Source organism: Petromyzon marinus, chromosome 28 (assembly GCF_048934315.1).
Source record: "Petromyzon marinus isolate PM22_M1 ecotype Great Lakes invasive population chromosome 28, UKy_Petmar_22M1.pri1.0, whole genome shotgun sequence".
Classification (NCBI taxonomy): Eukaryota; Metazoa; Chordata; class Hyperoartia; order Petromyzontiformes; family Petromyzontidae; genus Petromyzon; species Petromyzon marinus.
The window spans coordinates 5,514,282-5,539,447 of record NC_133694.1 but is presented as its reverse complement, the minus strand read 5'-3'; the positions used below and the strand labels follow the sequence as shown (position 1 = coordinate 5,539,447).

The window sequence follows — 25,166 nt, the reverse complement described above, 5'->3', positions numbered from 1 at the left end:
AGAGAAACGTCGGGGAGGGGCGCCGATGCCCAACGACGCGCGGTGCGACGAGCCCGCCAATTTACGCGTCGCGGAGACACGGGGAGAGGGAGAGAGAGAGAGAGCTAACGAGCGAGAGGGAAGGGCGAGCCGCGAGCGAATCCACGTGCGATTAGCGAATCCACGTGCGATTAGCGCGCGGGTGGCTGTGTAACGTGCGAAAGAGCATCAACATACATACGTACACTCACTACTGACCCACTCACGGTTGGCTACGAACGGTGCGAAAAGAGCATCAACATACATACGTAGCGCCCCCACATGTCGCTCGATGCGAGGCCTGATTGGTGCCGAAGCCAGCCGGAGCGGAACGCGATATGCGACGGGCCGGGGCGCAAAACGGCGCTCGCCCGATTCTCTTCGCTCGCTCCGCACGATCCAATCGCCGCAATCGCTCGACCACCGAAATAAAAACACGCGGCAAAGTGTCTGGGTGGCTCGGAGTCACAGCGCTGACACGATGGCAGACAGCGATGGTCCGCAATAATTACGGAGCGGCAGGCGAGGAATGGGGCGCCTCCCGAGAGCCAAGGGAGACGCGGGAGCGGTGAGATGAGCTCGCGTGCACGTGTGGCCAGACCGGTTGTCACGTCGCATGATCGCGGCAGCCGGCACCGCTGAGGTTCTGTGCTCGAATTCAGGTTTCAGCCACCCGTGATGAAACCGAGTTTTCAAGTGTACCGCGGCATAAGTCACCAACGAATGTGTATATATTTAAAAAAAAAACACAGTGACGTTTTGCTCATCACCCGGATGACTTCCAGCATTGAGAATCCCATGATATCAGTGTCACTGTCACGCCGCTGTAAACTGCATTGGTAAAGCTGGGCCCTGCGTGGTGGGTGTTGCCCTCTGGTGTGTGGGCCACAGGTCGATCTTGAAAAATGAGACTACCCTGGTCACTTCGGCTCAGCCAATTCCTTCGTCAGTTTATTTCTGAGGTTTGGGAATAAAATAAAAAAATCCCTCTCGGGTATCTCAAAGGCTGCGCTGTAAAAAAAAAAATCTGCTTTCTGCTCCACTTCAACCAGCACGGTGTGCTGCACTGCTCGGCGAGAGAGCTCCACGTTCAAATTTTGCTTCACGACGCGACGTAGATGGTACAAGCGAGCAACATTTGGGGGTGTGGGCCTATTAAATATGTATGTTGAACTTCTTTCGCACCCTGCGTAGCCGACCACGCTAATCGGAGGTGTGGGAGAAGGACAACAAACTAAATACCAAAAGCAGTTTTAAAGAGCCGCGTGATTCCGATGCTGCGTATGATTGGAATGCCAATGGAATTTGCTCACAAAAGGTCCATTGCCGCTACAACTAAAACACCATTATCTCAAGATTTGGCACATTACAAATCTTTGGATTGGTTAATCGAACTCATCAGCTAAACTAAGCTCGGTTGAGCCGAGTTAGTATTTGGATCTGGGAATAACCAGGTGTTGCAGGCTTGGGGCGTAAGGTGGCAAGACGACAGACAGATCGTAGTGAGGGCATCTGCTTAGCTGCTAAAACTAAACTTTTTCTTATTTTACCAGGTAAGGCCTACTGAGCTATATCGCTCTCTTTCAGAAGCGACCTGGCCACAAACGATAGCCCAACGAAGTGGCTTATCACGTGGAAAATTAAAGCAAACCGAAAACTCTAAAACGCGTGACGTTGATTCTAAACGTGAAGGGAAAGACCGGAGGACCTGCGACCACACCAAATACACAGGCAGGCGTCAGTGTCGGGATCGAACGCGCGACCTCTCACGTACACCAGGGCGAGGCAGTCAACAGCTTCTGCTGCTCCCGTCGTCGTCAACCCACCACGGCCTCTTGTCAGCGGCGCCGCCGAGCGGAGAGACAGCGTGGCGGCGGGGGCTGACGCGGCTCGACTCGCGTGGTTCATTAAGAGTCGGCCTTGATCTCGCAGAGCTCTGCAGCCGTTAATCACCGGACAAGCGCCTTGTTATCAGACAGGTGGAGCAGACCGCACGAGATTTATAACGAATTAATCACCGCAAACCGCAGACGTTAAAGCGCTTGACAGAAGCGGTGCGCACATTGGGTATATTGTGCTTTCTCGCCGAAATATCTTGCCGCTTGTTTTTCAATTGTTGTCTACACACCGGTAAAGGTGCAGCCCCTGCAATGACTTGCTCACGCCACTGCTTGCAGTCAAGAGAATCCGCCCCCCCCCCAACCCCCAAACCCAGTTTTAGAGAGTATGTTGGTCTACTCTTCCACGTTGGTCAGTTGTCTGGGAAGAGGTGGGAGCACCCACGCTTTACCCCACCACACACAATCCGATTAAACGCTTGCCGGTGAACCTATTCACACTGCTGGGTGGAAAAGAGGCGCGTGGGAGTTGACAAACTTGCACGATTGTTTCAACTGCGATCTTGGAATGCTTCGATGTTGTCTGCCTGGCGGAGTGAGTCGCTTTTTAGCTCGATGGGGCTTTACTCGGTGGGGAATACGCTCCTGAACTTCTGAACTGCCGTGCCGGGACATGGGACTGAACCTGCCAATTCTGGATGACCAGTGAGCGCTAAACATTCCACCACAGTAGCAATTTCACACGTGTATTCCAGTTTATATTGTTCCCAAAATGGGGAAAGAAAATACAAAAATTACATTATAAATAAAAAAAAAGATTTCATAGAAAGCTCTGCGCATTTTAAATCTAGATTGAAAACTCATTTCTTTAGAACTGCTTTTCGTGCTTAGTTTGTTGTCTTACCTCCGCAACTCGGATTAGCATGGTTGGCTACGTACGGTGCGAAATAAGTTAAGCAAAAAGCAAGGGAGTGAGGCCTTTTGCATTAAATAATGATTATCCGTCTTGGTATGGCCCAATGTCGGATTCAAAACATTCACACGTTGAAAACAAGAGCAGTGTATTTTTAGTTGATCTGAATGTGAATCGCTGAATGTGCTCTACAGCTCACGAACCGTGCCTGCATGCACACATGCGTTGCTTTTTCCCCCCGCCCCAACTAGTTTCATGTTTCAAGATGAGCAGGATAATCCAACAGATTGTTGGTTCAGTAATCGAATACTTACATTATTGGATCAGAATATGAATATTTATTTATACTGGAGAAATCCTATGAGCTATGAAGCTCTTTTTCACAAATCTAAGGCCGGGGCGGGTCAGAACGTTACACCAACAGAGTGGAAAGCATAGAAACGGTAAGAAAATCACCGAAACATTTCAATTAAAAACAAACTACAGGATTTTTATTTGATCAGGTAAGGGTCACCAACCTACGAGCTTCTTTTTCAGAAGCGACCTGGCCACAAATGACGGCTCAAAAAAGCGTCTCATCGTCACTTGGCAATGTATAGCAGCTAAACATCTATACAACGAATGAGACAAAAAGGATAATTTCTATTTCGATGGCATCACGAACCGTAGATCGTTTACTATGCATGTAATTGTGAGTGGACGCGAGCCGTGAAATGCCTAACAAATGTAACAATTACTCACGTCATCCCAACCCATCATATCCAACTTCAAATTGCATAGCGTGAGAGCTGTTAAACCAAATATAGGAAATCTAAACACGTAATGTGAATCTGCTGGAATCTCAAAAGATAAATAAACCAAGGGCGACTCAAAACAAGAACATTTACTGGTAAAATAAGCCGACCTTATTTTGCATTGAACATAATCTTGCAACCCTAAACACGGCTACCGTGTGGCACTGCAGTCGGCAAAAACTTTTGCCGTGCTTTGCCAACACCACGGATCCAGATTAACCATAATCCAAAACCCTCTCTCTTTTCATCTGCGAGCAAGTATGTGAAAACATCCCAACCCTGTCCCACCCCACCACCACCCCGAGTGGTAACCGTTCTATTTTAAATTCCCGGTGTCACAAGCCCTTAGCCAATTTGGTTTATGAACGGCGGCAACAGCTGGGGGGGGGGGGGCGAGACGAGAGAGGCCCTCACCGACGGCGATATGCGCTACCGAAACGCTGCACGGCGGCCACCAAAGTGGTGGACGCAGCGCTGCATTGTCGAGACGGCGCACTGGCTCCCGGCAACGATTCGATGACGATATTTTTGCGCATCGCGCGGAATCCCCCCCCCCACTCTCCGCTGCCGCCCCCTGTGGAAACAGACGCTGCGACGTGCAGCTCGCTCCTGCTGACGCCTTCCTTCTCTCGCCATCACGACGTTTCAATCGCAACACAAGCAATCGTCATCAGGTGAAAGAAGATGACGGTTGCGTGTGTTGCGATCGAAACGTCGTGATATTGTTATTATTATTTCTTCTATCTACGTGGCTTTACCGAAAGACCCAAAGAATATGAATTCCTGCAGTCACGAAAGCTTTAAGTCGAGACTTTCCTTTGCGTTATCGTGTCCACAGGCCGGAAGACCATAACCCTAAAACACGAGAATGGATACACGCGGGGACACATCGCTACAGGTCCAGGCTGCAGAAACAATGAGGGTGAATCATGCAAGGAAACATCGAAGGGGGAAGAGGAAGACGAAGAGAAGGAATCAGCCGGTGGGACGTTGTGGGGCAGCCGGACTGGACAACGCACAAGAAGACGCCGAAAATCGCTAACGGCGCATAGCACTGGACGTGCACTAGAACTCTCCGTTAGGGGGATGACGATACTTGATGAAGACGAACGCTTCCCCCATTGCTAAAGGGTTTCCTGAGTTGTTTTGACTTACGTTTCACTTTGCTCTGCGATTGCCCATCCTCTGTTGTTTCAGCCTTGCACGTTAGACCTGTATTGCACTGTAAACGGCTGTCAGCCATTGACCCGGGTCACCACTGACAAGCAGACTTCAACTCTCAACCGGTTGTCACCCGGTCATATAAAGGTCGATCAGTGGCCATCCTATTAAATTTACTCGAACCCCACCACAGGAATGCGATTGGATGACATGTCATGATTCGGAGTCACAATTCGACATTTGATTTTTTTTTTTTAGTGATTCCCGCCACATTGGTACAGCGCAGTAGACCCTCGACATTCCGCACTGCCCGCGACAACCGCTCGGTGTCACACAGGCCGAGGCCTCGTCCGTAGCTCGGGAGGATTCCGGCAGGACCGGCTCTCGCTTGACACCGGCAGCATCGCTCGCTCTTGGCGGTAAAAACACGACCGCTTGGTCGCAGGAGAAGGGCCGAAAAAACCGCGCGCCTTCCGGCTCACCATACAGGCCGGGAGCGGACGTCCGCCCGTTCATTGCCCGCGATACGTCACCTGTCACTGGCCACTGGGAACGTTCAGCCTTTCGGTGGCACGCGAAGCCAACTCGCCGGCAAACTCCACTGAGCCATTGGAAAGAGGAGAATAAAACAACTAAAAAAACGCTCGTCAATAACACTGTGGCCTTCAAAGAAAATAATATATAAACAGGTGACGTTTTGAACAATGGCCCTTTTTCAAAGGATATCAATCGAGAGTCCAGAGAGAGAGAGTTGATAAGAGTGCAGATTGGGCTTGTTTACACACCATGCGGTTTAATGAGAACTACATTTAAAAACAGTATAATTCTGACGACAGATTTTTAATTGGCGTATGACGAATTATACCAATTAGTAGTAGCTGCCGAATAACAGACAGACGCTTGAATGACCAAAGCGTACGAATAAATACATTCGTCGGTATTGAAAGTTAATTTACAGAATGTCTCAGGCACAATGCACTATGGGGAGGCTTATTCTGAGTGAGAACAAGGCAGTACGGATGTTTTGTCACACCTGCCGGTAGCAAATGAGGCCAACTAGCTGGTCAACTTCCCTTGTGCATTACACGAACTTGTTTGATTAATATATTATTGTTAACCAAAAAAAAAATTATTAGAGTGAATTTAGGTTCGTCCGGATGCTTGAACGTCACATTCGCAGGGCGACCATTATCTCAGCCTTACACCGATCCTTTCCAAAAGCGCGTGCCGTCATTTACTTATATATTATCCCTCAAGGACTTTGTGCCGCGGGCATCACTCCCCTGCATGCTCTGGGCAAGAGAGGGGGGGGGGAGGGAAGACGAGTTTAAACAAAGATACGAGACCCCCCCCCCCGCCCCCCTCAGGGCTTTCACTGTGCGCGCATTTCGGTTGGCAAAAGACCCGTTGTGGAGTTAAGTGCACAAACAGAACATCTCACCGTTTGCCCGAGTAACTTTTCGTATTTTTTTTTTAGATGGGCGAAAGCTTCGGAAATGTTAATTTTCTCTCACCGTCAATCTTTTTTTTCTGATTTTTTTTTATTCACGAAGCTCAAACGCCATTTTTTGAAACGAGCTTAAGCGGCCAAGCGATGGCGGTTCGATTCATTATTAAGAGTCGACGTTGCTTTGTCCTGTGGAAAAATAGACTTGCTCCCGTCACAGGAATGTGTAATTTCCACCACTGATTCAAGGCTGTGAACAGGAGGCAAAATTGTGACGTGAACATTTTTTTTATACTTCATTCAATGCAGTTACTTGTTTAAAAAATTGTTACGATTTCTGGGAAGTTATTCAATTTTAACCGTTTGTCTGTTTTTTTCCTACATGGAACTGATGCCGCTACAATCAAATCACCTTCATCCCATCAGCTACGGCTCAGCAGCGTTGAGCCTGGTTAGAATTTGGATGGGAGACTTGTCTGGGAATAACCAGGTCTTGTTGTAGGCCTTGGGGCGATGAGATGGCAAGATCAATCTGCGCAAAGCTTAAAGAGTGATCACCATCACACACAGGGTGTGTGTTCTTCAGGCACCGGGTTTCCCTCCCACACGAAGCCAAACACTCATTAGTATAAATGGCCAAACATCCCAATGTAGCGGGACCCTCACCGAAAAAAGACAACTATAATTATTAATGTTGTTGCCGAGTCAATCGGCAGGTCGAGTGCGGTGGGGTCAAGTCTGGACACTCCCACATCTTCCAAGATGTCTGGCCAAGCGTATAGATCAATAGGCCAACGCGCCTTCCATTGGAACTGTCTGGCACTCCCTCTCACGGAGGCCATTCCGTCAGCAATTGTGAGAGTAGGAAATTGCAGGGCTGCGCCTTTACCTCACGATAAGGTAATTCGTTTAAAACAAATTTCTTTAGAACTGCTTTGTGTGTTTAGTTTGTTGTCCTTCCCACGCACCTCCGAATTATCACGGTTTGGTTACGTATGTGTGCGAAAGAGGTTCAACGCACATACACACATATCATTATTCTTGTTAGTCCGTGCTCTTTTTACGCATCTTCCGGCAATGAGCACAAGCTGGCTCTGAAGCCGAGTGGAGCGTGTCCCCAGGTGTACAGCAGGAAGGCACACCCTTGTCCATCACTGTCTGACGACATCGTGAAATACGCCTCCAGGCAGCGAAGCCACAACCGCTGTCAACGCGGCGACGGACGCAAAAATGAAACAAACACATTTTTCTTTTTTGACAGACACGCACATAAACAAAGAACCCGCCCCCCCCCCGTTATAGCCTGCACAGGGCATTGCGACAAATGCTGCTAGCAAGCGAGCTCGTATGAAGGCCGACACGGCACAAGAGTGGGTGGCAAGCACCACGCCCGGTCGCCTTTGTCTCCCGAGTTGTCTCCCGAGATGTCTCCCGAGTTCCCATCGAGGGAATTCTACTCATCTCTGTTGTTCGCGTGGCTTTGCATGTTGCCCACTTGTCGTCCCACACACTCAGTTCCAGAAAGTAAATTTCGAAGGTTTCAATGATTCTACAACAAATTGGGAGGTAGCTCGTTTCTCCGAGATGATTCAGATTATTTTGCCGCGTGGAAATGTCCACGTTATAAGCCACTTCGTTGAGCTATAATTTGTGGCCAGGTCGCTTCTTAAAAAGCTATTACAGCTCAGCGGGTCTCACCTGGTAAGCGAAAAAATTGTTTGGTTTTATTTCTATATATTTTTTAAAGTGGTTTCTTTACCTTTACTACACTGTGCACTCCCGTTGTGTTTTTGCATTGCTGTTGTAACGTGCTGACCCGCGCAACCTACTGGAAATCTGTGCAAAGAAAGCTTTATAGCTCATCGGTTTCCTCCAGTGTAAATAAATATTCTGATTCTCCTCTCCTGCCCAACCCCACTCCCCTCCTCTCCATAGTTTCGAACTCCATCCCCCCCAGCCATCAGTGCTGCCGACTCCTTGCCCCCCTGGCTCTAGTCCTGGGCTCGAGCCCTCAAAAACCCCCCCAACCCGCGGCCCCCCGTCTGTAAAATAACGACACCCACCACTTCTGTCCAGCGTCTTGAGACGCCGCCTCGTCTAGGACGCGAGAGGAATCCCACGTTGCGTTGTACGTCTACAGCCCCGTTTTCGTCACTCCGCATACCTTGCTGGGCGTGAAGGATATTTTTTTTGACCGTACTTCACCACGCTGGTCAGTGTGGCTCGGCGAGGATGGGAAGTGCACAGGAACAAGCAATCGATTGTGCTGTGCCACCCTCTTACTGCCCGCAACGCCGGCTACGCTTGCGCGGGCCGGACACCGGTCCTAGCGCCAGCCAGGCTCAAGCCTGCTTAGCTTGGTGAGATCGGGAGCGGTTGGGGGGGGGGGGTGGCATCCCGGGCGATTTGGTCGTGTGCCAACGAAAAACAAAGGATGAATTGAGTGACAATGAAGGGGAGGGTGGAGAAATAGAAAGGTGGAGGAAAAACCCGAGTCAAAAAAAAGATAGACACTTTCAAAGTTCCAAGTTTGTACTTAGGCACGACAAGCAACAAAGGTGGATACATCAGGCCAACAGCACAGCACACGCATGCAGAGATACAAGCTCGGAGCGACGTGGCAAGAAACAAGGCAAGGTCGGCGAGAGAAAATAAATAAATAAATCCCGTTACACCGCTCACTCCCCAACGCCAATATGATCTCAACACGCAGCCGAAAATACAATTTCAAGCACGCGCATCATTAGTGTCTGATTTTTCATCCCGGTAACCAGATTACATTTTTTTGTTGTTGGTAATAATCGATTCATAACCGTCATCTTAGATGGAGATACTGTGTGCTCGACGAGGGGCGTTCTGTATCGGGGCATAGTTACTCCATGCGCCGTCGTTGTATCAAGCAAGTTGAATTTGCATCGATTGTTTTATTTCACAATTCATGCCGATTGTGCTCTCAGTTGTCAACACGTCACGGAACAAATAATCCATTCGTAAATCTCGCAGAGCAGAGCAGGGCGTCCCCCCCACCCCCGTGTGCCAGCGATCGGCCAGTGAAAAAGATTTATAGAGGGCTTTTGCTGTAAAAAAAAAAGCTACAATTGGCCTCTATGGCATTGAGAGTAGGGGGCGCACTTTTCAATGCACTCTGCTGCGAGATTGTTTTTCGCATGACAGATGCGGTCAACCCATATCTTAGATGCAGCCAAAGCAAATGCAGAGCCAAATTTAATACGACGCCTTTTTACGTGCAGTTATTGGTGACTGGGCGGAGATCATCGACTAACTACAGTTTAAAGAACACAGCCGTATCAAGGATTCAAACACAGGTTCTCAGCGGGACCGGCTCTTAGCACTCCAACCTCCAAGCCACTCAAGCAACCTCTTAAAGCTCACGATGCACGCATCGAATCCCGTGCGCGAGAATGTCTTTTTTTATTAACTTGCATCTGGAATGGGGTCCCCGAGAGGACTTCAAGCGAAGAGATGGACCGATGAGATCGGTTCCCGTCCACGTGCTGGATGGAGCGTTGCATCGCGACATCGGGAGAGGTGGCGAGGGCTTCAGCAGGCAAACATCCAGCAGTGGATCGATCATGGTTTGATGATGATGAGAGTTAATGTGTATGTCATGTAAATAATTGAACGATTGAATCCACGTAACCACTAATATCTGCAACAGTCTTTTCAATGTTAAAACAATCGACTGTTGAATCGATAAACTTATTTTTTAAAAATTCCTCCGAAACGCATCCGAAAGAAAAACTAAAGAAAAATAACTTTATCAGTATGCCGAGGCTCCCACAAGGCCATGTGGGAGGATGCATGGCACAGTTTGGCACCAGCTATCAGAGTGTGATCGGTCGCTACAGTTCTCTACGGCGAGTACAATTTCTTTAAGAACGGGCGCTATGCCTATTCTTTAGGTCTTTTGGTAAAGTCACGTAGACAGGTGAAAAGAAAATAACAAAAAAACTACGACGTTCCAGAAGACGACCCGCTTTGTGTTGCGATCGAAACTTCGTAGTTTTTTTGTTATTTTCTTTGACCCTATCTACGCGACTTTACCGAAAGACCCAAAGAATACGAATTCCTGCAGTCACGAAAGCTTTAAGTCAAGATTTGGGGCGCTACGCCTCTCGAAATCAAATGAACGCTCAACCGCTTGCGCGTTTGCGAGATTCAGCGGCGAACGGGACACCCACCGCCCCCGCAACTTGCAGCCGTCTCGGAAGGGTTAAGGGTTTGAACTGCACGCAAAACCTCAGGGGGGGCTACGTACGCGCCGTCCATCTCGTCGCCAGAACCGGTGGCGTGGCTTAGTTGGCATCGGGCCTGGCGCAAGGAATGAAATGGGGTCCCCCCTCGTTCTAAATCGCCCTCCGCACCTCCACGTCTCTCTTTGTAGGCCTCGGGCGCCTTGGTGATTCTGGCCCAACGGGCCCCCCACACCCGCGGTGCAACTGCACCGCCAGCGCACTCGGCATCCAAGCACGCCACTGACCGCTGGCACGAATACTGGCACGTGAGCCCGCGTTTCAGGCAATGGACCTTTAGAGGGGATAAAGGGCCACAGCCTGAAATGTTGGCTTTCTGTGTGGCGGCACTGCAGTTTGTGCATGCCCGCGCGCACTAGACGTATCGCTGATAACGATGTAGCGCACTATCATGAACTTCATTTGTCCGTGTTTTATTTACGCTTGGTTGTGACGCTTACGTGAATCGTTTTGGTTGAACAGAGTCGAGTGCGAGGGCTTACTCTGGCCAGGAGAAACCAGGCACCTGAGGTAGTGATGATGACTTACGGCAAAAGAGCTGTGACCTTTAACCTAGGCCAAACAAATAAACGTCACGCAGATTATTTTGACCGTGATTTAGGCCGTCCAATTCGTAAATTATTTTTAAACGCGAGTTGGGAACGGTTTTGATAAAATGAAGAGAAACACGTTGGAGACAAATGAAGTCTTTGTGTGAGAGGGGGCATGGGGAGGGAGTGGGGTGAAATCTCATGGACACTTTCTAGAAACGGCAATACAGTAGAAGCTGGATATAGGCACACCTGATATGCAAGCACAACTCTGATATAAGCAACACATCCTTACATTATACCAGTGGGGGGAGGGGGGGGAATGGCGATGGGTATAACTTCTGATACAGGCACACTTTGGATATAAGCCCATTGGCTAGACTTTCCACAGGGCAAGGCAATGGGTGGGACAAGATGTGATGTAAGGCGCTGTGAGTTGCACAGCAAATTCTCATCCTCACAAATTAAACAAATTGTTTGGTGATACTTCATTGGCAGTGGTGCTCAAGCACCGTGAACAGAGAAACCTCAACGAATACATGAACAGCACTGCCTTGAGAGTGCATAACACTACCTTCTAAGGCCTCTCTAAGTGTTGTGCAGAAGGAGGGCCATTGGCCAAACTACTTTTCTTTTTAAGGCCACCGTGTTATCGACGACGAAACGTGTCGAGGTGTAGTTCTTATCCTTATCAGCGCACACCGCAGCCCTGGCCTCACTCGCAAGCAACCCCAAGGGGCGCGCGTAACATCCAGCTTCTACTGCAAGGCAAATCTCAAAAACACTAATGAAAGCACTCGGAATACAGCTCTGGTGAGCGGCGGGTCCCTTCACCTCACCCTCACCTCCCCCCCCCGCCCCGTCTCTCCCGCTCACGCATCTGACCTTCGCGGCTTGGGCCCACGCGAGGACGCTGCGGGCCGCCTGGTCGCCACGGCGGCGGCCAATCCCACGGCGGCGCACAGGCAGGTGGCGGGCAGACGCAGGCGGGAGAGCCAATCGGAGGGAGCGTTGCTGGCGGCGGCGGCGGCGGCGGTGGCGGCGGTGGCGGTCAGCGGCGCGTATCGCTCGGCGACGTGGATGAGCAGCAGGAGGAGCCAGAGCAGGGAGGCCCAGGCGTCGATCCGACGTACCCTGGAGCCGAGGGCCGTTGGGCAGCGAGAGCAACACACGCACGCACGCACGTACGCACGCGCGCAAATCGCAGGCACCGTGATCGTTATGTGAGAGATTTGGACGGCACCTGGCCAGCTAATCATAACCTGGGGCAAACGAATTTTTTTTTTTTGCCAGGTAAGGCCCACTGACCTATATAGCTCTTTTTAAGGAGCGACCTGGCAACAAATTATTGCTCAATTAAGTGGCTTATCATGTGAAAATGTATAGCAGCCAAATTCTCGAAACGCATGTTTCTAAATGCGGAGGGAAAAACCGGAGGACCCGGAGAAAAATCCATGTGACCACAGAAAGAACATGCAAACTCCGAATATACAGGTGTCAGGGTCAGAATCGAACCCACAACCTCCTGTATACCAATAGAGGTAGTTAACATCTCGCCACTGTGGCAAAGCCCTGGGCAGGGATTAAGTAGGAAACTCAAATATGCGTGGCCAGTTAATCATAATCTGAGACAAAGCCCTGGAGAATGAGTGACTTGCAAGGAATGTGGACCAGGGGTATAAGAGAGGAGAGCAAGAGAGGAGGGGGAAGGTAAGTTCTGGACAAGGAGTGCTGAAGCTTGGTGTGATACAAGCCGTACGACCGGGCAGATGCCTGTGGGTCATCTAATAAAGACACCTTGCTGAACATGGCATGAGCAGAATCCTGACAAGTTCTCCGGCTCCTCCGGTTTTTCCCTCCACATTTAGAAAGATGCGTTTTAGAGTATTTGGCTGCCGTAAATTTCCACATGATAAGCCACTTCGCTGAGCTAGCACCTATATAGCTCAGTGGGTCTTACCTGGTAAAATAAAAAAAAAATAGCTTCGTTTCAATTAACCAGGGTGGCCGGCTGGGCTCGAACCGCGAATCTCTGCACCGAGCGGCAAACGCTCGCCGCCGCTCGACCGCGTCACCGCGCCCCCATCCACGTGACGTATGGTAACGTGCCGACGACGAGCCACGTCTGGAACGCTGGCCCAACGTTGAACATGTCCTCTGAAGGACCGACAGGTGGGGGTGGGGGCGGGTGGGTGGGGGTGGCGAGGGACAGGGCGCTCCACATTTTTCGCCGAGCCGGCCATGTAGGCCAGGGTCGGCAGGGCAGAGTGGTGGGAGTTTTTCTCGCGATGGGCCTTGGATTCAAGAGAGGCGAGGTGGTGGTGGTGGTGGTGGGGTGGGGGAGGTTGGGGGGGGCCCCCGTCCCCCCCCCCCTTCTAAACGTTCGTGGCGAGGGGTGGCCGCACGTTCCCCGCCGTTCGTAAATTACGTGGCAGACTCGTGGGGGAGCAGGTGCGGCCAATGGAGCGCGGTTTCTGGGCAAACATGGGCGCAACGCCCTCTGTTTTTTAAACTTGGGGCGGCCTTCGACTCTGCCGTGTTAACGACGGTGGCCATGTGTTAACAAGCTGTCCCTGCCTCTCCCACGAAATTCGATACACTGACCTTGCTTTTTTTTCTCGGTCACACAAAAAAAGTGGATTTTTTCTTAGTTTTACCAATCATCGTCATGGCTATAAGCACACATAAGCAACACTCCATTCTTTGTCTCCGGCAGATAACAAATTTTTTATCAATCTGCCTGATGGCTTTTGGGAATTATATCAGCACAAATAATTTGTTTAAGCAAGCAAATTGAGAAACCGGTTTCAACATTCTGGGTCTCATCAGCAGTCTGGCCTGTTGAACGAATGCTGCTGGGTGATCATCGTGATGGATGTTATTCCCACGTGCGAGAAAATCGCATGTGTCAGTACAAAAACAAGTGTGTTTGGTGGCTGGGAAATTAAGCGGTGCTTAAGGGCTGAAGGTTTAAAAAATACAAATTATTCAAGCATCTTAAAGAGTATCACAGTAATAACAATACCGCCTATTCACACAGAATAGGATTGAATACGAAGCTCTCAGGACGTAGGGCGGAACGTCGGACATCGTGCCGAACGGTACGCGGAAACAACCCTCGTGCGCATCGGGTAAACGCACCGTAGCACAACCGCGAAATCCTGCGCCGTAGTAATTCGAAAATATTTAGCATTCTTCCAAGTTGTTGTCGTTTTTTGCAGGTCATCCTGCACTTTTTAATTTGCAAGAGGCAGAGGTACACGCTTTGTTCGTTTCAACTCCACGGCAGGACAGATGGACACGTGTCATTCGGGGCAACGAGAGAGTGCGGGAACACGCCTGACTCAGGCATGCCGGGGGACACCGATGCACACCGCCGCCACCGCCGCAGCAGCGGCATCGCAGACGGTGGCGTGGCCGCCGGGCGTGCAGGAGGTGCGACTGTACCACGGCCCGCGGGCCAGACGGGCCACCCGGAGGGCCCCGGGCTACGCGAGAGCGGGGAAGGATGGGAAAAGTCAGGAGTCCCCCGCCCCCCCCCCCCCCCCCCCACACATTCGCATTTGATTTTTGGGTCAGTTCGCCATGAGCGGAAATGCGTGTCGTACACCCTCCGCCACCCTACACAGCCAATTCATAAAGTTCCCATGTGAATGAACACGCCAATTTATGACTGCTTCGGCAGCTACTGCCAGTGTGTCCGGGAGAACGATCCACACACGTTTAACAATTGGGCATGATGTTCCGTCGTCCTTGCACCAGGGTCCATGCCAACCTCGCGACGCCACTGAGTACAGACGGAGCATCTGGACAAGTAATTTGGCTTCATCCGAGACTTTCCTAGCAGGTACCACGATGCAGAACACAACGTGCATTGTGTTTCAAACAATGTCTAAATGCATGCGAGTCTCAAAGGTGTCGTGAAGCTAACGCAATTGTAAACCGAGCCAATTAAAAGTGCCACTTGTGTATCTAGGCAAAGCCTCACTGAATCTCAAAATTATATTTTTGGGCGGGTCCTTCTGCATTGGTATGTTCCGGCCAATTCCATGAACGAGTTGTTCGGCTTCGTGTGGGAGGAAACCACGGTGCCCAGAGAAAATCCACCACGAGTACGATGGGGGTGAAACACTCGTGTGCTCCACCCGGATTCAATTCACCTGCCATACACTGCCACTTCCCGACCAAACTCACAGCCCAAGCCTGTAACAAGTCTCCCATCCAGTTACCAATCAGGCTCCATCCTGATTCGTTTTGACCTTCTGCGACCTGACAAGATGGGCCGTGAATAAAACATATTTCCAACAACACTGTTCGTATTAATGTCAACGTACGGCTTCAGTGACAGGTGGCTTACTTGCTGCCCCCATCGATGATACAAACGTGGGCCGCGTGAACCCCGCAGGGGTGATTGATGGGCGTGCAATTCGACGCCCGCAATATCGCGCCGCGCACGGTCCGTGTCCATATCAACGCGGCCGCCAACAAAGGAATGAGCCCGGCGAGGCAGCGGCGGCAAAGAACACAAAAGCCCCCCGGAGTGAGCGGAAATGATGTCCGTCGGAGAGGAGGGAGCGGAGCCCGTCTCGACGTCCGCATGTGCCTCGAGTCGCGTGAGTGGAGGGAGAGAGAGAGAGAGATATATATAGCGCACGTGTTCTCGCGCTGGGACGACCGGAGTCTTGCCTGACGACCAAACCCGCGATTAGTTTGTTTGTGGGAGTTTTTTGGTACAATTAGCAAATTCACAGCCAAGAGGTTCGGGGAGTCGGGGGGAAGGGGGCGGGAGGGGAAGCAACAAAAGGCCACGGAATACAGCGAGCGGTGTCCCACGTGATCTTTTTTTTTCTTTAATACAATACGAATTTCAAAGAGTGTATAAAAAGGCTAATTAAAGATGTGAAGTTTTTCAGGGCCCAGTTCGCTGGAACTGCCCCTTATGCCATCTACCCCTTCCCTCCACCTCCCCGTACTTTGCCCCCCAAATGGCCGCCATGGCGCCAACATCGTTATCAGTGCCCGACAGCATTTTCTTAGTGAAACAATGAAGGCCCCTCCCCTCTTGACCTGACGTGCTTCTCCTGCCATTTTCAAGATTTCAAGGACTATATTAAAAAGGCCTATTTTTATTATTTCCCCCACGCCCCCTACTACCTGTACACCAGGCGAGGTAGTTAACATCTCGCCACCGCGGCTTTTAACTTGCAAGCGCCTTTCAACGTCCCCTTCATTATCGCCGGGTGTTGTTGGCGCGTCTCATTTTTCACTGAAGCCCGTTCCGCGTTTACTTGCAACCACAACAATACGCCGGTCACTAACAGATTTTTTTAAAGCGAATAAACGCCGCACGAGAATATCGCCGCCCACTTATTTCTGCCCGCCGGATCTCTTTGAACTCTGACCCCGAGAGCAACACCCGCTGGATGGCAACCTGACAACTACAGCCGCGGGGAAAAGGGGGGCAGGTGTGGGAAAGCTAAACTGCGATATGATGAATTCAAGTGGCAGTTTTTTTTTTTACACGTATGTATGTATGCACGTTGAACGTCTTCCGTACCGTGCGTAGCCAACTGTGCTCACCAGAGGTCGCGGGAGAAGGACAACAGCTTCAATCGCAAAATGTACTTGACAGTTGAATCCTCGTTTTATGACAACCACCTCCTTTTTTAATCTGCGCTCGAGCCCATTTAGACCGCAAGCACCTTTTTCAAAGGAGACCTGGGAGTAGAAAGCACTGTGGAACATATACCCGTGTCGTTGTCATCAGCCATGACCTATCCGCTGCTGGATGAATGCATCCCTTCCAAGCCATTGCCATCTCTCTCAGTCTTGCAACAACCCATTTTAGCTCCCTTTCACCACTCTCTGTGTGGTGCCTTTGGCTGCAGCTCTGTCGTTAGTCTCAACCCACCAGCCATCGTACCTTCTCTAGTGACATGTCCTGCCCAAGCCAACCTACTTTTCCCAACAGGTTGAATTTTGTTACCGACATGCACATATACACACATATCTAAATCGGCTCAAGCCATCCCGTAAATCACGTGACTACTTACTGTGTGGCCACACCCACTCTGAACCCCTCTCCCTGCCGCCGCCCGCTGTGAAAACAGACTCCGCCCTGCGCAGCAGCAGCGTCGAGGCCCTCATGCAGCCTCCTCCCTCCTCCGACCTCATCTCTCCTGTACTCCTTTTTAAACCTTCTCTTATTTCCCCTTACTTGTCTTCTCTCGTCCCTTTCCCATCCCTTTTATAAAATGTTCCCAAACATTTTCTGCTGTGCTGTGGCGTGCCACGGGTACAACAGTTGCCGGTTGTCCCCAGTCCACGAGTTCCACCTTATGCCTCTCAGTGCAATTCCCTGCGTGCAACTCTTCCCCCGTGCTTCTCTGTGCATTTTGCAGCTTTTGGTTGCATTTTATTCACCAATGATCCGTGTCATTGTCCTTCCCCTGCACCCTCTGAATTGTACGGTTGGCTACATACAATTCGAAAGAAGCTAAACATACATCCTTTCAACGGCAATCGATACTTCTTACTCTTGCAGGTCAAAGTGACTCAGCAGGTAACATACATGAATTCAAATATTAAATCAGTACAGATAAAAACAGACAGCGTGCAACATATTGAAACATTTATATGCATGACTCGGGTCGCCGGGTTCACAGCGCAGTGCGCTAACCACTGCACCACTGCTCCACCGCTCACCAACGATGATTGTTTAGCCATGGCCGGCAATCGAACTCGGCTCGCCAGGTTCACAGCGCTTTGCGCGAACCACTGCTCCTCCACCGCTCCGCCGCACGAAATCCATACGGTGTTTATTTCTAAGCAGCTGCCCCATAAAGCGCCGCCGCAACCCATCCTCACCCCGCATGACGCGACGGTGGCGCGGTAGCACCGCCCGCATGGCGGAAGCGCCGATGTTTGCACCGATAGCGGCACCCATCGATGCTCCCCCTCCCTCCCAACCCGCCCTTCATCTTATCCCCCAACCGCCACGTCTGCCAGAAAGATGAAACCGTTTGATTCCCCTCCCGTCTGGAGGAGCCCGACTCTGCTCACGCGGTGTCCAACCGGCTCGTCGCAGTCCCTGCATCCGGCACGTGGGCTCCAAACCGTGGACCGTGCAGCTTCGCACTGCCCCAAAGGGTTGCCGCGGTCGTGAGATGTTAACTACCTCGCCTGGTATACAGGATGTCGTGGTTCCGATTCCAACCCAAATGCCTGTATATTTGGAGTTTGATTGTCTCTCTCCCCGTGGTCGCGTGGATTTTTCTCCGGGTCCTCCAGTTTTTTCTCTCCATATTTTTAGAAACACGCGTTTAGAGCATCTGGCTGCTATAAATGTCCACGTGATAAGCCACGTCATTGGGCGATCATTTGCGGCCAGTTCTATGTAGCTTAGTGGGCCTTACCTGGTAAAAGAAAAAAGAAAGTTCATATAGACTTGCAGCCAGTGAATCCGCAATTTTCCAACTCTCAGACGAACGGCTAAATCCATTCATTACAACAGGATACCGTCTAAGGCAGGGGTCCCCAACCTCCGGGACCGTGGACCGGTATCGGTCCGTGGCCTGTTAGGAACCGGGCCGCACAGCAGGAGGCGAGCGGTGAGTCCGCACGTGGCCCGCCCATTGTTTTATTTATCCCCCGCACTGCGCAACTTGTCTCAGTCACAGTTTTGGTAAGCCCACAAGCTCTAACCCCTAGTTGCCAAAATAAGTAAAAAAACAAACGTCACTGGAGAGCTTCTTTGAAAAGGGGGAAAGACCCAATGATGAACCCCCCCCACCCCCTTCCACAAAACCGGTCCCTGGTGCCAAAAAGGTTGGGGACCGCTGTTCAAAGGGTTTCTCCTAAATCAGCCATATGGTGGAACGTAAGGAGATGGACTCTGCCTGTCCTGTCTCCCGAGTGACGATGTTGACACGTCGCATCAGGTACCCATTTGAGGCCGAGTCGACCTAGGGAAGGTCCAGGAATGATTGAGATAAAGTTCACCGGCGATGTTGACACGTCGCATCAGGTACCCATTTGAGGCCGAGTCGACCTAGGGAAGGTCCAGGACTGATTGAGATAAAGTTCACCGGCGATGTTGACACGTCGCAACAGGTACCCATTTGAGGCCGAGTCGACCTAGGGAAGGTCCAGGACTGATTGAGATAAAGTTCACCGGCGATGTTGACACGTCGCAACAGGTACCCATTTGAGGCCGAGTCGACCTAGGGAAGGTCCAGGACTGATTGAGATAAAGTTCACCGGCGTCGGCCGCGAGCGGGAAGCCAACCGAGGTCACGGGGTTTGTGGCGCAGCGCGCTAAACCACGACACTACCGCTCCCCAAAAAACAATGATCGCCCCTGTAGCCTCAACAGAGTGTGAGGGCAAGTGCTGTTAGCAGAGCACCATTGGAAGGCCAGCACCACGCCTGGCCGCCTTTGTCTCCCCAGTGACGATGTTTACACACCACACCAGGTACTCCTTTGAGGCCGAGTCGACCTAGGGGAAGTCCAGGACCGGTTCAGATAATTGCCACACGTGCAAACGTAGACAAAAATCCGCCGAATAGCCTTTAACAGTCCGTTAAAGGCAAGACGGTACAGGAGGGGGTGGGGTTGCCAGCACCACGCACGACACGCGCAAACACACACACACACAAACACACAGACACACCCACCATAGCCACAGACCCAGAGAGACGAGGAGGATTGGTGGCAGCTGTAGGTGGCCACACAGGATGACCGTGTCTCGTCTTGTCAGCTCTAGGCTAATTCGTCATCTGCTTTTTTTTAAGTTTGCCGTTAATACTTCCTAGAAGCAGCGTGCGGTGTGATGAACGTCGCTCGGAGGAGTGCGACACTTGGTCGGTGTATTTAGTGATTTCATTAAAGAAATTTAAAATATTACATAAATTAAAAAGCCATTCTCAACCCAACGATGGATGAAGGCCTCTGAATGTGTCAGCCACCGGATGTTTTCTTTACCGTACTTCACCGTCATGGTTTGACGAAGAGTGAGCAGGGCAGGTCCTGCTCTGATATCACTCACAGCTGATGGTAGCCCTGACCAGGAATCAAACTCGGATCCCTTGGTTCACAGCACAGCACGCTAACGACTATAGCAGTGACTTAGTTATTGTGTTAGTGCACGCGAATCATCTGATAATTATTCACCGTAAATAGAAAGGGGGAGCGGGGTGGAGGCGAACATCAGAATCAGTATTTATACTGGAGAAATCCGATGAGCTATAAAGCTCTTTTTCACAGATGTCCGGTCGGGGCAGGTCAGAACGTTACAACAACAAACATTAAAAACACGACAGGAGTGCAAGGTATGAGAAAGGTAAACAAATCACCAACAAATATATATACTAATAATAACAAAACTATTTAATTTTACCAGGTAAAGCCTACTGAGCTATTAGCTAATTTCTCAGAAGCGATTCTAAGTGGTTTATAGCAGCAAAAATAATCTAAATAATCTAAAGGGGCGTGCGTGCAGGCTTGAGTTAATAATGTGGCTTCCCAGGTTCGCTTTCCCGCGGGGATGAAAAAGCCGCAAAGGAAGTCGTCAAGAAAGAAAAAAACACCTACATGTCAGATTAATGGAGTGGAATGGATGCAATTTTTTTTTATATCGTTTTGGTGTGACATACGCCTGGGCTATCAGTTTCAACAAAACCGTTTCACATCAACACGAACAATCTTCAAAATCTGCAGTTGTTCGTTAGGTTGAGGGGTGTGTTATTATGTGAAGAAAAAAAAATCCTTGACGGTGGTGGAAGAATAGCAGGAGTGGTTAGGGGCCATCCATTTAGTACGTACGCATGGAGGGGAGAGGGGGGTTAACCCAAATGCGTACGCTTGCGTATGGGGGGGTCTACTGACAATGTACGCATAGGAAACGGGGGGGGGGGGGGGGAGGTAAAGCCTCGATAATAATTTGTCTACATTGGCCTCCAAATGAGTTGGATAGTCCAGCGGTGGACTATCTGTTTGCTAAAACACGTTAATATTATTAATCCTTGATCGTTTCTGCGTGGATTAAATATCGGCCGTTCTATAGGATTCGAAGGGGGGGGGGGGGGAGGGTGGTGCGTCAAGCGAACGTACGCAGGTCGGGGGTGGTATAAAAAGTCCGCGTGCGTACAGGGAGGGGGGGAGGGGTCAAGTTTTGACAGATTTTTGCGTGCGTACTAAATGGATGGACCCTTAGTGGTTACTGCTCTGCATTATGAAACCGGTGTGTACTTCAGTTTGATTCCTGGCCACGGAAAATATCGATCAACGGTGAGCATTAATTAAATTTTTAAACACTTTATATATACGTACACCGCTTTTTCCCTATGATTCACACATTCCACCGCTTTGTGCAGTTACATTTTACGAGGAAGCCACTGGGAGCGATGCACTTTTAAATCTGCATTGCAAACTAATTTCTTCAAAATTGCTTTTTGTGTTTAGTTTGTTGCCTTCCCCCCCCCCCCCGCACCTTCGGTTATCACGGCTGGCTACGTACGGTGCGAAAGAAGTTCAACCTACATACAAACATAGACCAATTTAAACCAGAACTGCATCAAAGAGCAAGAGCAATGGGCTCGAATTTTACGACGCATTATCTCTGACGGTGCAAAAAACAACGTCGATGCGGCAAAAGTGTTTTTTTTGGTTGGCCTCTATGAGAATCAGAATCTTTACTTATACTGGAGGAATCCGGTGAGCTACAAAGCTAATTTTTTTAACAGATGCCCACTAGGAGCGGGTAAGAAAGCAACGGAAACAAACAATACAAAAACACAATAGGAGTGCAAAGTATGGGGAAAGGTAAGGAAATTATCCCAAAATGTGCTTATTTTTACCAGGTAAAGCCCACTGGAGCTATCAGCTCCTTTTCCAGAAGCGACCTGACCACAAACGGTAGCTCAACGAAGTGGCTCATCACGTGGAAATTCACAACAGCCAACCGACCCACATAGCACTAGAAAAGTGCACGTCTCACCGGTGCGTAACTGTCGATTTGTCCCAAGGACACGCGGGGTACAAAGAAAAAATGAGGAAGGGGGGGAAAAAAAGCAAGCAAAGCGGTGAGCGTCAGCTTCCCCGCTGTTCAAAAGCGGCGAAAGCTCGCCAAGCGGGCTTCATCACCTCCAGGGTTTCCCCACCACTCTTTGCCAACAGACACAAAAAGACTTCGCAAAACCTCCTAATTGGGGTGCGCCCACATCCAACCCCTTGACCTTGAGGGGCACCTGGTGGGACTTAGCGAGGTGGGAGGGGGGGGGGGCAGCATTGTGACGCAGTTTCACTTTGGCAGGGGTGGGGTGGGTGGGGGCCGAGAGGTTTTTTGTTTGTTTGTTCCATTATTTTAAATATTTCACCTGCAAAATAGTCCGTCACTGGTGTTGATGCGTCGTGAGCGGGAATCAAACCCGGGTCGCCGGGTTTCGTAGGGCAGCGGCGCGCTCACCGCTACACTACCGCTACGCATACACGTAGCAAACACGCCGTGACACGCAGATTGCACATTACGCGTCTGTATACGCACCCATTAAATAAATAATGAAGCGTGGATACACGCGAATTATTAAATGGCGCTCCCTGCCGGCCCATGAAGAATGCTGCCTAAAGGCGGCACGGGGGGAAACCCTGAGCGACCGTGTCTCCAGTGCTCAAGTCGAGCCTACGCTCAACAAAAGTGGCTTATCACGTGGACATGCATAAATACCCAAAAACCATGCGACCATGGGGAGGAGAAACATGCAAAACTCCAAACATACAGGCGGAAGGGTTAGGATCAAACCTGCTGTATACCGCCGCGGCGTCCATTATTTCGCGCTCAGCGAACACGTAACGTCTTGATGCGTTACGTTATTGAAAAGACAATCGATCAGCGCCCTCGCCGCGAGACGTTCGCACGTCGAAACGCGCGGGAGCCTCGACCGCGATCGATTTTAATCTCGAGGCATCATCATGTGGGCTTGCCTGTGATTCGCATCCGTGTCGCGCGTCACCGGTTCTCGTGACCTCCGGCAGCCGCGAGAGGCATTACGTTCACCGCAATATAAAAAAAAATATTTTTTTAAATCTAGAATTAACTCGCGGCCCCCACATCGCGACAATTCATCGAATCGTGAGAGGGGGTGGGGGCAGGGGTGGGTGATATTGTTACAAATACACTGCTTCTTCTCTGAACATTTGAACTGTGACCACAAGCCGTGTAGACCTGGGTACCGAACAGCATATTACCGGTAACGGGGTGGCTGTTCGCCGAGTTTTTTATTTAACCGGCTTCAGTGGAGACCGAGACAGGTCACACCTGTCGTTCAAAACAAGCTGGCTCCATTTCGTGACATCACCACTGGAGCTGCCCGCCTTGGCTAATGGCGTTAGGAAATGCACGCTCCCCGTTGGGCTACGTGTTCGCGATAGAATTCAAGCGATGCGACCTTGCGCTGGTTTTACATAATTAACTTCGAGTTCGCCGACTCGATTGTATTTGCGGAATGGAAACAAGAGGGAGTTTAAGGGCAAATATATTCGTCGAGTCAGGGTACAATATAAACCACTCGGCTTTTCAAAAACAATGACTTCACTGCACACATTTTTTTAAAAATATGCATATATGTAATTCCCGCCACTCCCCGCCAAATGTTATTGTGATTGTCCTATAGGCGGCATATCATGACGTGAACTCTTCTTTGTGCGAGAGACCGGCCCACAGAAGCGGTCGTGGCTCTGACCTCCGACCCTCCCGGGCACCTCAGAATTTTGGGATTTTTCAAAGTCACATGCCATCGTAGGCAGGGCCACGTTAACTTTGACGGGGGCCCTCGTAGTTTTTTGCAGTGGCCCCTCGATATGCATTAAATTCATTCCTAGGACCGTTTTACCACCACCCCATTGCCAAATACTCCACGGTTATTCACCTTGGTTATTTCAGTTTGAAAGTCATCGGTGACCACGCGCGAATCCCTTGAGCGCAACGGGCGCGCGTGAAAAGTTTCCCACGCGATTGAAGCGGAGGACTTTTTTCTTCCCTTTTTCCCCCCACGGAAAGCTTCTCTCCCTCCCCTGCCAACTTTTTTTTTGCTTTCCCCTCCTCCGCCATCAAATTATTTTCTAGCAACGCTTTGGCTAATGAGAGGAGGGTTGAAAGGTTAGCTAAACCAGCATCGGGCCCCCGTGATCCATGTCTGTCAGTTCCCTCTCGCGTTGCCCAGAGGGGGGGAGGAGGGGGGGGGGGGGCCCGAGCCTCGTCACATTCCACACCTGACACTGCCACCCCGCGCGCTGCCGGCACGTCGCCGCCCGTCCTCCTCGCGACCTCGCGCAGGCCTCTCCACGCAAGCGCGCGGCCTCAAGCAGAAGCGAGCGCACGGGCGCCGTCCTCGATCGACTGCTGGATGAGGGGGCGATCTCCCCATGCCGCGCGGGTCGTTATATATATATTTTTTTAACCGTACTTCACCGCGCCGGTGAATGCTGGGTTGGTTAACTGCGGGGTGCTGCTCGGCGTTTTGGGCCCGTGCTCGCTATCCGTGCTTTAAAACAGAAACAGCACGACCGCCGCCCGGTCCAAGCGCGGTCCAAGCGCGGTCCAAGCGCAGTCCCCCCCAGGCTGAAAGCCTGCTTAGCTTCCACGATCCGACGAGATTGGGCGCCCGCCTCGCGATTTGGTCGTACGTGAGCAGGCGGGTACGCGCAATATACAAACGGGCGCGTAACTTCTCAGTCGGGCACTTTTTTTATTGCCGTTTAGCTTGTTGTCCTTCCCCCCCCCACCCCACCCCCGCACCTCCGATTAGCATGGTTGGCAACGTACGGTGCTAAAGAAGCTCAACGCGCTTACATACATAAGCTTACCCACTCACTCACTCACCCACACACTTACGCCTGGTTACTTTTTCAACGGGAGGCGAGAGCAGGGTGCAGTTCGAAGTGCGCTTGTTGACAAGACGATGAAAGGGGGGGGGGGGGCGGGGGGGGGGGCGGGGTTCTCCACCCGCTCCGTAACTGCTCCAGATCGCCCGTCACTTTGAAATGTTTATCTCTGACACGGTGGTGTCAAACAGACGTACAGTACGCGCACGCCATCGCTCTAAAACGGACGCATTTAATTTGCAGCTCTCCGCAACTTGATTTTGTTCAGTGACTCACGAGGGTGAATGCTTTCAGCAAGCGTTCAATAAATAT

The 25,166-nt window shown here is 50.7% G+C and overlaps 1 protein-coding gene across 2 annotated transcripts in view; it reads right to left on the bottom strand.

The window, feature by feature from the left end:
- Window positions 1–25,166, bottom strand: part of TMEM201 (transmembrane protein 201) — a 124,971-nt gene that overhangs the window by 82,935 nt on the left and 16,870 nt on the right. For both annotated transcript variants that reach the window (XM_032962235.2, XM_032962236.2), the window contains exon 7: window positions 11,861–12,109. In XM_032962235.2, the coding sequence (XP_032818126.2) occupies window positions 11,861–12,109 (249 nt within the window). The remainder of the gene's footprint in view (window positions 1–11,860; window positions 12,110–25,166) is intronic.